Source organism: Mustela nivalis (assembly GCF_964662115.1).
Source record: "Mustela nivalis genome assembly, chromosome: 17".
NCBI classification, from domain to species: domain Eukaryota; kingdom Metazoa; phylum Chordata; class Mammalia; order Carnivora; family Mustelidae; genus Mustela; species Mustela nivalis.
Window position 1 is genome coordinate 60303837 of NC_139036.1, and position 14332 is coordinate 60318168.

Consider the following 14332-nt stretch of genomic DNA (forward strand, 5'->3'; position numbering starts at 1 on the left):
GCCGAACAGGAAGAGACACTGGAGTCCAAGGAGATTTGAAGGCACCTGGTGATAGGTTGAGTCTTCGCTCCATTACCCTTGGATCCCGTAGGTTCTGTATGCCTCACACTGCCTCATTTTTCAAAACTCCTCTGGGTTTGGATGCTTTTCTATCTGTGTACCAACTGCACAGTGATGCTGAGCCTATAGGAGATATTTGCTCAGCAGCCTCCTGTTTCTAAACCAGCAAACCCACAGCCTCCCTTGAATTCTAGCCAATAACTGGCATTTCCTGACTTTGCAGATCACCACTTTCTCCAGGCTGCTCACCAGCCATGACTGTGAAATTTTGGAATCAGAAGTGATGGACAGAGATCTGAGGCCCACGATCCTGTTCCTGCAGCAGTTTGATACCGAGAGCTCATTCCTCGGAAAAGTGCAGTGAGGCTCCCCCTTCCCTCCCCGTCCCTCCCCTCAGCTCCGACGGCTTTCTGCTTCACGTGCCTGACTGCAGGGGCCACCAGCGCCATTGCCAGCCCTGGTTAGCGAACACCGAGGACACGCGATGGAAAAGAACGGTGTCCCGTTCTCCCTGTGTCCCTTTTGTCTGTCCTGCCTTCTGCGTAGGCATCCTTCTCAGAAGCCAGCGCCTTTTGTCTCATTAGGGAAGCATGTACTGGGATTTATGTGCTCTCCACTGGCTTCTCTGTCCACATAGAGGGGGACCCCACCTGAGTGATTCCCACCAATAAATTCCTTCATATTTCCCATCACCCCAGGAGTTTTATCACCCGTTGTTTAGGACGGGCAATTTCTTTTTCCTTTCAGAAACTGCTTAACTAACGCAGCCAGATGCAAAATCCTTATTATTCAAACAGATTTCGAAGATGGAGTCCGCAGTGCTCAGCTCATCGCTTCAGCTAAGTAAGTTTTTGTTGTTTTTCTCAGAAACTACCCAGAAAGCCCAAATTTCCTTCAGGAGTTCCTAAAGAGTTTCTTCCTTGAAAACAGTATAGTATTAGAATACACAAGGAAACAAAAATAGAAGGGCTCTCGCTTTTCATTCCCCAAAGATATGGGCTAGAGAAAAGACTAAAACAAGACAAAAGTGGTAAAATGCCAAGAGGTATAAATAATAGATTATTAGCCGGATATAAAAGACTATCCTCGGAACACATTGTCTGCAGACATGTCTCAGTGGTTATTACAGTTAAATAATGCCACTTGAATATACCACAAGTTCAAGAGCCATCAGTATGTAAAAGCTTCCGTTTGTATTTATTGGGCATTTTTATGGTATTAGTATATCAGAACTCAGGTACTGTGTTCTCTTACTACTTTAGTTAGGGGAAAGTGATTTCTGGGCCTTTGAAGGCTTTAGAAGCCGTATTCCATAGCATGTTTGTGGGTTCACAGAACCTGTATCTCAGGATAGAAAGCCCAGCCCACCTCACCCTGAGCAGCCTCAGAGCAGGCCCATCGACGGTTGTAGGACACAACTCCTGGTCCATAGGGACATGGCACTTCAAAGCAGAGGGACACAGGAGTGGGGAAGAAAATGTTCCTGGTGATACAGAGCTTGCCCTCTTCTCAGGAGAGGAAGCAGTGGGCACGAGGTTATGAAACTGACCTAGGGCGCCTGGGTGGATCAGTCGGCGAAGTGTCTGCCTTGCACTCAGGTCATGATCTCGGGGTTGTGGGATCAAGTCCTGCATCGGGCTCCCTGGGCTCGGTGGGAGCCTGCTATTCCCTCTTCCTCTGCTGTTCCCCCTGCTTATGGTCAGTCTCTCTCTCTGCCAAATAAATAAAGTCTTAAAAAAAAAATTTAAAGCTAAAAAGACACAGGGTCAAATGCGACCACAGGTAGGACACTCTTCAGCCACTTCACGACTTTGGTTTTGTTTATTTGCTTGTTCTTTGTTTTGTTTTTTGAGTTGTTTTGTCTTTGTTTGTTTTGAAATAGGTATTCTTCCATAAATGAAATCAACAAGCTACAAGACAATAAGGACCGCATCTTGGTCTATTTTATCACCAAACTGTCCCGGATGGGAAGTGGAACATCCTACGTGGGATTCCATGGAGGTAGGATGAAAAAGGTTACTGAAAATGCTTATTTAGGTCACGTCTGAGTTTTTCCTAGTTTGGTCCCATGGTGTACAAGTCTGGAATTAGAACATTGATGTTAGTCTCATTTTGGATTCGATGAGATTTCTTACCAGTGGTTACCGCAGGAAACACTTGTGTCTGGACTTGCTGCCCCAGCCTCTGGCTGCCCCTCATAGACCTGTAGATCGCCATTTGCTTAGCCTCTGTGGGGCCTCGCCTTGCGTAACACGGACGACCCAGAAGACCCTCCCAGCTGGCACTGATTCAGAAGCACTGCCACTGTATGCCTGTTTCTGGAGGGAGCGAAATAGTATCTTAGACCTCTTCCTGTCTCCCTCATTCTTCTGAGGATTAAACCAACTAATGTTAAGAAAATTGGCATTTAAGAAATTGACAAATAACGGCTTGGGGGACGGGAAGCAAGTCTTGCCAGTTTCCCACACTCTCTACCAACTGTGATGCAGCAAGTATGATACAAAATGGACAATGGTCAAGAACCTTCCGTTATCTTTTACAAAAAGGCAGTTCTCTTCGTTCTTAGGACCAGTGTTCATGTTTTGGTCATCGGCATAGATGCAGGGACAGGTAGTTTCTGTGTGGGTTCCAGGCTTTGGGCGTCAGGTACAAATCATTGAGCAGAGTGTATTGAAACGTCAAGACCCGTGGTGTGTCCCTGCTTGTGGCTGACAAGAGGACACTAGGAAAGGCATGGGGAGACTCTAGATGGCTTTTACCCCCCACAGGACTGTGGCAGTCTGTGCACATTGACGATCTCCGGAAGTCCACAGTCATGGTTTCAGATGTGACTAAGTTGCAGGATGTGACCATCAGCCAGCTCTTTAAGCCAGAAGAGAACCCTGAGTGTAAGTCGGCAAAAAGCCTTTGGGGATGTAGGTAGGACAGCAGGAGTGGTGGCCAAGGGTGCAGAGGTGTGGGGAGCTGCACTGCTGTCCCGTGAGGGCCAGGCTGTGCCCTTGTGCCCATGGCGCCTGCCCCTGGCGGGGACAAGTCCACAGGCAACACCTGCTCCTTCCCAGGACCAGGCACTGGTCAGGAGTCCCACATGGCAAAGCAGGTCTTCATGGACGCAGCAGGCTGTGAAGCCGGGGGTGGGGGGCGGGGGGAGTCTCTGCCATGTGTCACACTCTGGTCACTGGGGCCACATGTCAGCTATGCTATGGATGCAGATGGGAACCATGGATGGGAACAAGTGTTGCCGCTGGTGGACCGCACAGACGGGGCTGCTTAGAGGCAGCCTGTATGGTCCGCAGCCTCTCCTGTGGGACCTGCAGTGGGGCGAGGGCCTGGGAGGCGTGTGGGGAGAGTCTGTGTGCCACTCCCGTCCCCAGCGGCTTCACTCTGCTGCTTTTGCAGCGGAGACGAGATACGGGGCTGGAGACAGCCAGGAGGAGGCAGAGGAAACCCAGGCTGCCAGGTCAAGGGAGACGGACGAGGCAGGCTTGGAAACAGAAGGCTCTGAGACACTGGGCGGCACATGGGCTAAGCGAGGCAGGCGTGAGGTAAGTTCTGGCTCTTTGTTCTTGGGCCTCCCAGAAGGCCAGGCTATCCCGCAGGTAGCCTCCTTCTGCTCCCCTCTGGAGTCGAGGCCCACAACCAGGGCAGGGTTCCCCATGGCGGAGTCCCCCCGCAGTGGCCCTCAGGGGATGGGGGTGGTGTGGGGCCAGGAGACCTTACCATCCCCGCCTCCCGCACACAGATCCTGGACACCAGCAGCCTGCTGCAGAGCTGCATCCAGGGTGCCGTGGGCATGCTCAGGGACCCGCAGGAGGGCTGCCCACGCGGCATGCGGAGAGTGGAGATTCTTCTCCAGCTGTTGAACGAGGACGACGTGGAGAAAGGTACAGGGTCCTGGGCCACACACCGGCAGGCTCCCCCTCAGGAGTGCCTGTGTGACACACCCAGGACACGGCCCCTCTGCCCTTCCACAGCTGCTTTCCTGCAGGCATGCAAGGCGCGCCTCCACGCCCTCCTCCAGCAGGGGCAGGAAGGGAATTGCTTCAACACGAAGGAGTGGGTGTCGAGGGAAGCCTTGAATCAGGACGCTCTCCAGGAGGCAGGCACATTCAGGTACCGGGACGAAGGGCATCCGGGAGCCGTGACGCGATGGTGGGGCAGGAGCGCCCTGGCCGTGATCGGCTTGGCCACCCACTTCTTCCTAGAGCTCCGAGCAGTTCAGAGTGGTCATGTGTTTTCTCTGAAAGATGCAGGGTGGTCTGGGTGGTGGTACATTGGATTTGCTAGACTCTTCTCTGCTTTTCCGCACGCTTACATTCTGTCCTCACAACAAGAACACCTGCTCTCGCGGGATGTAAACCCTGGCCGTCGTGGCCGCCCATGGAGGCAGCTGCTGTTTGAGGTTGTAGAGGTGGTGATAGGCAGGGAGGGAAGAAAATGTTTGCCTCAGGCCTGAGGTTTGGTTGAAGATACATGATAATCCTAGGCATCCGACCTGGGAGTGTTCATTCAGTGGCCATGGTCCTTTTTCTGTAAAACCTGACCGTTTCTCAGGACCAAGTGAGACCACCCATGTTGTGGAGAGTGGTGGGATGCTGTGGGTTCCCCCAAGAAAGTTTCAGCGGCGGGGGCTTCTGCTTCAGTTTTCTTCTTCAGTTACCCTTAGTGTCCTTCCTACTTACACTTTCTGAGTGAGGAATTGTAGAAGCTCACATTTGAACCTACATCCTTTCCCTCATTCACTCCTTACAGTACTACTAAGTACTTAATTTCGCATTAATACTCCTTGAAATCTGTGTTTTGGGTACACGCTTGACAGCTGTTCCAAGCAGCGCACACGTGGCCCCACTTCTGATTGCTCTGCTGTTGGCTGTGGCGTTGGGCTTGGCCCAGCTCTTAACAGGCACCAGTGCTCTCCGAACACACCTTCGTGGAGTGGTCAGGACCACACCTGTAGCTCCCTTATGTCTGCCTTCAGACGGGCTCCAGAGCTTGCTCGCCCGCTCCCACACTCTCTACGCCCGTCTCTCTTTACCATCCACATACTCGGGACCTGTGTCGTTTGCCCTCTTGGGATTAAAATCCAAGGTGTAACAGTCCTGGTGGTTCCTGATGTCTGAGGTCTGCATGCCTGTCCAGGGACACCTTCCTGTGTGCCCTACAGCCAGCTTCCAGCTGTCACCCTGCGGCCTAATACCCTTCCCCGCTGTGACACGTTTCCCTTCAGTCAAGTGCTCTCTGATCATCAGCATGATTTGTTTCCTCAGTAGATGCTTGTGAATTCTTGCTCGTGAATTCAAGAAGGAAATCATCTTTCTTTCTTCTTTTCAAAATGGGGCTGAATTGGTCTCCCCAATGTGAACGAGCCGGTAACAGATGTCTTACACGGAGTTACAGAGTTTTTGATTGTGTATAAACATTGTGATAACAGCGAAGGACAGCGTAGTTCATAGAAGCGGAGAAGTGTCCCTCTGGACATAGATACACTCAGCCATCAGCAAGAGTTACCTTCTAGAGAAACAGCTACTTTCCTGTTTCCCTTGACCTGGAACACATTTATTTTGCCTTGTGTTTTATTATATTCTCTCTATAACGGTTTTTTTTTTTTTTTTTAGAGTAAAATTTATTTTTTTCCCCAAATGCATATGGTCCCTCTTCTTGTAGAGCCTGGACGACATGCCCTGGGAAATTAGCTCTATGACAGGGTTCAGCAATTGCTACTTGGTCTTTTTAGGGAGCCGATGACCACTTATTCCATGTAGAATTAAGGTATATTCTGGTCCTGCCTCCAACCCTAGACATTTCTATCTTTGAGTTTTTCTTCGAGTACTTACAGACAATGGCAGTCTGCATTTACTGTCCTAGCCGTAGTATGGAATCGGGAGACCAGACGCGTTGTTCGGCCTAGAAGGAACCGAATATCCGAAGGAGGCAGGACTCCTGCAGCACTCTGTGCTCACGGAGCTGGAATGACATCTCCTCTCCCCTGTACTGCAGGCAGACCCTCTGGAAGCGGGTCCAAGGTATGGTGACCCCTGTCCTGGCGAGCATGGTCTCCGTCCTGGACAGAGACAGCAATCTGGAGCTACTGACCAGGCCAGACTCTCCTTCGTGGACAAGAGATCTTTGGATGTTTATTTTCCGGGACATGAAGCTTCTGAACATTCCTCTTGTGACAAATGATCCGCGGTAAATAAGAGAGTTTCATTTTGTGGAAAGGGAAAAAAATCGTAATGCGGGAAAAGTCTTCATGTGTTCTTCCAAGCAATTGACAAAGCATAAGTTACCATTTTGGAATCACATTTATTTTTTTTTTAAGATTTTATTTTTACATACTCTCTATACACAGTGTGGGGCTCGAACTCACAACCCCAAGATCAAGAGTCACACAGTCCATCAATGGAACCAGCCAGGCGCCTCTGAATCACATTTATTTTAAATGCGGCCTCCTTTTGCAGCCTGAGAATGATGGTTTTGCAGTAACAAATGGGAGTTCTGGAAAGTTCTGAGACATCCTGGTTTCATTCCCCTTCCTAATTTCCTCGCTTCCAGAGCACCCAGCACAGATAGAATTTCCAGCTTCAGCTTTGTCTACACCCGTGAGGCTGCGCTTCGGAGAGCTGTTTGATGTGTGCGGCTCTGCCTGTCCCTCATTCCACGGCACGACCCACATGGCCCACCCCGGGTCTGCGTTTACATAGCTCATTCTCAGCAGGCCTCCCAAGAGCTTCCTCTTTGATTTCGGGGGCTTCCATTCCATTTGTGGGCGAATAAAGAGTCTATGAGTGACTGGGGTTTGGGATCTCCAGTGGGAATGCTTATTTAGAGAACAAGACGCTGTGGACCGTGATGGAAAGGGTCGCCTTGGACAGGCCGTGTTCTCCACGCATAGGTGGAGGGCGAGGGTAGGTCAGGCATAGCAGACGTTGGGTAGCCTGCTTGACTCTTCCTGGCCTTGGTGCGTTTCTGTTTGTCTGTGAGGCAGAGGTAATTTGTGGACGTCCTGGGTTCCTCTGCAACAGAAGCCCTGAGCTGTGAAGTGGACCAGCAGGCTGCCTCTGAGGCCTTGTAGGCGCACCTGCCGTCGAGCATGGAGAGGAACTGGCAGCGGGGTGGGTCTCCTGCTTTGAGCAACTACTCACTGATCACGTCCTTTGTCCTCCTTTGCCCGACTCAGGTTTAAAAGTGAGATACCCTACATCACAGTGCAGAACAGTATGAGCCCCCCTGAGGGTGTGTCCAGTGACGTCCCATTCAGCTGGAGAATCAAAGACTATCTGGAGGAGCTGAGGGTCCAGGCTCAGTACATCACTGGAGCCGAAGGTGAGCCAGGGAAACAGGATGTGCTGACTCGCTGTCATAAGTGGGTGATCCCCGTTTGGAGGCTTCTGGATAACTCGGGTGCCAGCACTCAGGAGATGTCCCTAGGTGAGCCCTTCCCAACAGCATCAGTGACCAGAGTGGAATCTGCTCCTCCAAACTGAGCGGTCAGTGTCCTAAACCCCAGGGCTCTTTGCTCTGCCCTCACAGGCCGAGCAGCTTGGCCATGTGTCCCAGGAAATCTGGGGATAGTGCATGATTTTGCAAAAGTCATCTTTCATACATGAGATGGTCTTTTCAAAGTTTACTTATGGTATTGCCTTTGAAAAAAACTGGTCAAGGGGCACCTGGGTGGCTCAGTCAGTTAAGTATTTGCTCTCAGCTTAGATCACGATACCAGGGTCTTGGGATCGAGTCCCACACCAGATTTCCTGCTCACCAGGGAGTCTGCTTCTTTCTCTGTCTCTCTCTACCACAGCCCGCTCCTCCCCATAGCTCATTGTCTTTCTCTCTCTTTCTCTCAAATACATAAATAAAAACCTTTAAAAAAAAAAAAAAAAAAGTCAGTACACCTGGGTAGCTAGTCATAAGCGTCTGCCTTAGTTTCAGGCCATGGTCCCAGGGTCCTGGGATCAAGTCCTGTGTTGGGCTCTCTGCTCAGTGGGGAGCCTGCTTCTCCCTCTGCCTTCCGTTCTTCCTGCTTTTGTTGTCTCTCTCTCTCTTTTTCTCTTTGACAATAAATAAAAATCTTTAGAAAATAGCAAAAAAAGGGGGGTTTAAATACTTGACACGTTACTTATCTGGGTACACATTCTGCCACTTGCTCTGAGCAAACGGAAGCAGACTCTATCCTGAGGAAAGAGTATTTCTTTTTTTTGAGGCCATGTCCTAACTGACCCAGCTTTCCTGTGATAGCATGTGACCTAGGGGCCAGCGCTCTTATACGAGAGGCTGATCTCTCTGGTGCCAGCAGCATGTGACCCCAGCCCCTGAAGAGCAGCCCACTTACTCCTGACCCACTTGGGTCCTGAGGTTCCTGAGGCACATTATGATGCTGGCCATAGAGCCTGGTTGCTTTTGGTCCTTTTTATCCACTTGGAGCTAGCTCGGCTGTTAGTGACAAATCTAACCTTTGTTTCCGGTACTCCGCTGGGAAAACATCTAAAACGTCTAAAAACATCTAAAATGAAAGCACTGTCAGATCCTGCCGCTTGCTCCCCGCTGTTGAGAGCCAGCGTTCAGCAGAGCCTTACCCGCCGCTGCTGTTCGCAGTGTGGCCCTTCCCCAGGAGACGCGGCAGTTCCTGAACGCAGGGCCAGAGCCACACCTCACGTTCTTCCTCCAGACCCTTCTTGGCTCTCCTCCGCAGGAACGTCGAAGAAGTTAGTAGAAATCTTTCAGCAGACCCCGCTGGGCAGGTTTCTTGCTCAGCTCAGTGCGGAGCAGCAGCGGGAACTGTTTTTGTGCTACATGAAGGACTTCCTCCTCTTGACGATGAGAGTGTCCACTCGGGAAGAACTGGCGGTGAGTGCTGGGTCTCGGGCCGGGCAGTGATGGTGTCCCACGACAGGGGTGAGCCGTTCTTCCACTGCGGAGTGTGCTTTGACCCTCAGCACCCCCCCCAGGGCCCCCAAACCACGGACTGTTCATTAACACGAAGAACACCTCCAATTTTCCCTTTAACGCCTTGTTTTTAAATGTGGAGTTTCTCTTGAAAAAAAATTAGGTGTATTTAACTGACCATTATAGGCAATAATAGTAACGGAAATTTCAGTAGACATTATGATACTTCTGACAACTGAAGGATTTCAAACTTAAGTACATAAAAAACGAAAGTAGCAGATTTGAGGAGAACATATTCACAACCAGCATGACTAAGGGTTGATTCAATATTCTTGGGAGTCCTGGGGCATCCGGCTGTCTCAGTCAGTGGAATGTGCGACTCTTGACCTCCGGGTTGGGAGTTTGAGCCCCATGTTGGGTGTATAGATTACTTAAATATATGAAATAAAAGTGGGGTCCTGGGTGGCTCAGTAGGTTAAGTGTCTGACTCTTGATCTCAGCTTAGTTCTTGATCTCGGGGTCCTGAGTTCAGGCCCCACACTATGCTCCAAACCAGGCATACAGCCTACTTAAAAAAATAACGTGAAATAAAATATCCTTAGGAATCAATAAGAATGTCTCCGTGGGGCACCTGGGTGGCTCAGTCAGTTAAGTATCTGCCTTTGCCTCATGTCATGATCCTGAAGTTCTAGGGTGGCAGGGGTGGCGGCTTGCGGGGAGGGTCTGAGGGAAAGGGAGAGAGTTCTGAGCAGGCTCACCCCTGAGTGCGGAGCCCAACACAGGGTTTGATCTCATAACCCTGAGATCACGAGCTGAGCCAGAATTAGGAGTCAGATGCTTAATCGGCTGAGCCACCCAGGAGCCCCAGAAGGTCTCCTAATTTTAAAAAATTGATGAAAGTTATATAAACCAGGAATTAACAGAATAATTATGCAGAGATCTGGAAACATTAGAAATACTGGCCAGCCCCACTGGTAAGTCAATAGAACGTGAGTGGCTTTTAGATAGTGCTTTTGCTTGCCCAAGTGGTAGGACTGGTTTGTGACAAGAGCCAGATGCTCTTCTTTTGCTGACAGGGCTGAGAACAAGCCTGTGCTTCCGGAAAAGCCTGGAGGATGGATCGGGAACCGTAAACTCTGAACTGGTGTTTTGGTCCCACAAGCGTTACCAGATGAAGACATACATTTTATCCATAGGAATGTTCTTTCCAGCTTTGTTCTTTTCTTTAAAATAAATAAATAAATAAAGATTTTATTTATTTATTTGACAGAGAAAGAGACAGCGAGATAGGGAGCACACGCAGGGGGACTAGGAGAGGGAGAAGCAGGCTTCCCGCTTAGCAGGGAGCCCGAAGCAGGACTCGCAGACACTTAACAACTGAGCCCATCCTTCTTAAAGTGAAAAAAACAGAAACAATTTAATTGTCCATCATAAACGGTCAGGCAAATTCAATTACAGCCATCTCATTGTTTATTGTAATTGGCGCACACATTAACAACGGTCTTCTTCCAGTATGTTTAATGACAGAAATGTTCATAATGTGATATTAAGTGGGAGGAAATCAGAAATACACCATGGTTGTGATTTGAAGACAAAACAGGATTTGGATATAAATTGCCCAGAAGAGGTGACACCAAAAAGTGCCCAGGGACAATAACTGTGTGTGGTTTTTAAAGTTCTCTTTTGTCATTTTGAGCAGTTCAAATTTTCCACTGTGAAAATACATCTTTTCTTTGCGTTTGACAAATGTACACTAAAAGCTTGTTTCTCATCCCAGGTTTTGCAGGCGGCACTGGGGTCCTGCGTCAATCAAGAGCAAGCAGAGAGGCCAGAGGCCGAGGTCTCCTTACCATGGGTGCACCTCATTTACCAGCGCTTCCGGGGCCGGCTGCAGAACTTGTCCAGGATCTTGACTATCTTCCCTCAGATTCTACAAGTGCTATTTTACAACACAACAGAAGGCACATGGAATGTCAGATTGGACGGACATGAGCTGGTATGGCCCCTCGTGGGGACAGTTTGTGCTCAGAGTCAGGGCTTGTCCTTCCTGGACCAGGTGGGTTGTGTTCTGGGGCCGCCCGGGAGCTGTGTTCTGCACGGTGTGCCCAGGCAAGGTAGAGATGTGAGGAACACATCTGCCTCCTGCCTCCTAGGTCCCAGGATGAGAAAAGTTGAGGCTCCAAGCCTGGAACACGAGAACACACTGGGGTCACGGCCTGGACCTCTGGACTTAGCACTTAGAGCAGTGACAAGGGGTGGCGGTGCTCCTGCGTCAGGGGCTTGTTCTCTGTTCCCCCAGACTCTGGATGCACTGGCAGCAGTGGCCTGCACAGAGCTGCTGACGAGGGACGTCCTGCAGCCCAGTCCCCAGGCGTGGCTGCAGATGGTGAAGAATCTGTCCGTGCCACTGGACCTCCTGGGCTCTGAGGGGTACCTGCGGAGCTGCGGGAGGCTGGCCACAGGCGTCATCAGGGAGGTCAGGTGAGACCAGCAGCCCGGCCCCCACCCAGTCCTTCCCCATGTGCTCGCCTGCAACCGCTGGGACCCGGACACGTGGGGTTCTCTTGCCACAAAAAGGGGTCCTCTCGTCACTTTCACCACATCACGTCTGCTGAGCCTTCTTCCATGCCAGGCATCAGGCGGATGCTGGAGACGCAGAGAGGGAGAACACATCCAGGGAGCTCTGGGGGTGCAGGCAGGACAGAAAGGGGAGCAGATGCTTGAGGCTTCACGGGAGAAATGCTGGCAGAAGGGAGCAGTGGGAAGGGGCCCCAGACAGTGCAACGGGGACCAGCAGGCAGAGGAGAGGGGCAAGCAGTTAGGCTAGGCTTCCCAGCAGGGTAGGTCCTGTGCTGGCCTTCCAGAGAGAGGCAGTGCTCACACGGCACAGACTGTGGATAGGATGTGGCCCCCTGTGGCCCCTCTACTCTGCGAATCTGTGGGAGGGCGTGGGGCACATGGAGGTGGCTGGGGGTCGGGAGCATGCAGCAAAGGGCTCCTCTCTGAGTCTTCCATCTGCGCTCACCCCACCCCTTTCTGGGATACCCCCCAGAATCTCAGATACTGTTGTCCAAGCCCAGGGAGTGACAGCTGTCTCTTACAGAACTCACTGGAACCGCATTTACCCCGTGGCTCTTTTTGTGGAACATGTGCTGCTGGGGGTCGAGAGCCAGATTCCTGAGCTGCAGGCACTGGTGACTGACTACGTCTTCCTGCTGAACAAGGTGAGTGCTCGGGCCGGGTCCGCTCAGCTGGCAGCACACACGTGCCTCCTTCCAGGATGCAGGACCCCAAGACATCATCGGACATTCATCCACAGGGTGGTACATTCGCTTCCAGCTGAGGGTCGTACCTGGAAGTGCAGAGGAGGGTGATTTCATCACTCTGACCACGAAGTCTGTCTGTGTGCTCGTGTCTGCCTCTTGTGGGCGCCAGTCCGGTTCCCCAGCAGGAGTGGAAGGGACTCAGGCTGAGACAGGAAAGATGCTCTGGAAGCTGGGACAGCCGAGGGGTGGCGCTGCTCCGGCCTCCAGTGGCCTTAGTCCTGCCCAGCCCAGCAGTCTGGCCCCCTCGCGAGGCCAGGTTTTCAGTCAGGCCACTGGGCTCTGGGCTTCCAAGCAGTGGGTGAACAGAGGGAACGGGAAACCCTGGGGCTTCTGCCACCTGACACCCTTCATAGCGTTAGCGACTCCAGTTCAGTGCCCTGTGCCCATGCGCTCAGCACCGATGGCCGTTCAGCAAACGATGGCCTCTGCCTCAGCTACCCCCAGAGCCTTGCATAAATTTGTCTAACACTTGTAGCTGTCCAGGCTCTCACGTGCAGGGGCACGCTCCACGGAGGCTGACATGGACACCAGGAGCCAGTCTCCTCCTTGGTGACCAGAGTATCAGTGGCAGAACAAAACGAAAGCCTGTTTCTCAGATGGTCCTGTGAGCGTGAGCAGTCCGGGGTGCTGGCAAGCCCCCGTCAGGTGCCCCCGCCCCTCTGACTTGCCCCCTTGTCCTCACTACACAAGCTCCACCTTGTCATCTGAGAAGGCTTTTCTTGCTCTCATGTACTACAGGACACGACACACGGCCCTTTTTGAGAGCACAGGTGAGAGTAAGTTTCCACCACGATGGGTCATAGCTCACCGTCCTGAACGCAGTCATAGCCTCGCCTGGCTGCAGAGCGGTGGTCGGGGACACCTTGGGCAGTGTAGTCCTATGACCAGGTAGACCTAGAGGTTCTTTTGATAGAAAAGTGGAGAAAGAACTCTAGGAAAATGCTGGCGCTCTGCAACCCGGGGTCCAACTTAGCCAACTTGACCAACTTGGCCAAAGACAGTTTCCATGGCCCAGTTGAGACCTTTCTCCTGTGGAAAGAAATGCAGCCCAGCCACGAAGCTCAGGTCAAAGCTCAGGGAGAGCCCTTCCCGTCTCAGCTCTGCGCAAAGGCCACAGGCACAGGAAGGTCTGCCTACAGCCTGATTGCCCCAGAGTTATGCCCGGAGGAAAGGGCAAGAGCCTCACTCTGCCAAGTGTCTAGGCCTTGACCGGCAGCAGGGCACCCAGTTCGATTTGCTTACCTCCCTTCCTTCCTCCCTCTTTCCAAAAAAAAGAAGAAAAAAAAATTGGGCACCTAGGTGGCTCAGTTGTTAAGCATCTGCCTTAGGCTCAGGTCATGATCCCAGGGTCCTGGGTTCTAGCCCTGCACTGGGCTCCCTGCCCAGCAAGAGGCCTGATTCTCCTTCTCCACTCCTCCTGCTTGTGTTCCCTCTCTTGCTGTGTCTCTCTCTATCAAACACATAAAATCTTTAAAAAACAAAACAAAAAAAAGACAAGGACTCATGATACCCTTCTTCCCACACAGAGGCCTGCTGTGGCCTCTTTCGAGTCCCTGCCCAGTCCCTGGCCACAGGCCCCAGGGCTTGCTCCAACCTTCCAGCCAGTGCCGTGTGGCTCCTGATGGCCAGGTGACCGGTGAGCCAAAAGAGAAGTTGTCAGGTCCCCGCACACCAGTATGCACACACACGCGCAGGCTTTTGCAGACTAGGTATGTGGGGAGGTGTATAGAGCAATGACGTCACCCCAGGACTTACTGGGTTTCTGGATTATTTCTTCCCAGTCAGATCCGGGTGTGAATGATCAGAGCCAGAGGTCTTCTCTCACACATTTTCACACCTGAAGACTCTCATTTTTATGGCCTCATGCTCTCCTTGTCCCCTCCGAAGCCAGCCTTGAGGCCGTTCACAACAAGAGGCCAGAGGGGGAAGCATTGCCTGCAAGGCTGGCTCCCATCATCCAGCTAGGAAGGAAGTGTTAACCGGGCAAGGCCTGGGGTCCCAACTCATCTTCTGCTGGGGCCGTCTTTGAGAGCCCCCGCTTGGTTAGCCTGTGCCAGCAGCCG

General features: G+C 51.7%; 1 protein-coding gene and 1 long non-coding RNA gene across 5 annotated transcripts in view; both read left to right on the plus strand.

Annotated features, from left to right (window-relative positions):
- LOC309850933 overlaps positions 1 to 14332 on the plus strand; it is a 1194231-nt gene that overhangs the window by 235358 nt on the left and 944541 nt on the right. The window lies entirely within an intron of this gene.
- The window catches only part of RNF213 (ring finger protein 213), a 105175-nt gene that overhangs the window by 65115 nt on the left and 25728 nt on the right, over positions 1 to 14332 (plus strand). For all 4 annotated transcript variants that reach the window (XR_014304485.1, XM_082705389.1, XM_082705390.1 and 1 more), the window contains 13 exons: positions 284 to 420; positions 808 to 903; positions 1943 to 2061; positions 2829 to 2948; positions 3460 to 3605; positions 3803 to 3944; positions 4035 to 4173; positions 6058 to 6249; positions 7238 to 7383; positions 8750 to 8904; positions 10721 to 10939; positions 11243 to 11424; positions 12047 to 12167. Coding sequence is in view for 3 of the 4 variants with exons in the window: in XM_082705389.1 (XP_082561515.1) it covers positions 284 to 420; positions 808 to 903; positions 1943 to 2061; positions 2829 to 2948; positions 3460 to 3605; positions 3803 to 3944; positions 4035 to 4173; positions 6058 to 6249; positions 7238 to 7383; positions 8750 to 8904; positions 10721 to 10939; positions 11243 to 11424; positions 12047 to 12167 (1914 nt within the window). In the remaining variant the exon portion in view is untranslated. The remainder of the gene's footprint in view (positions 1 to 283; positions 421 to 807; positions 904 to 1942; positions 2062 to 2828; positions 2949 to 3459; positions 3606 to 3802; positions 3945 to 4034; positions 4174 to 6057; positions 6250 to 7237; positions 7384 to 8749; positions 8905 to 10720; positions 10940 to 11242; positions 11425 to 12046; positions 12168 to 14332) is intronic.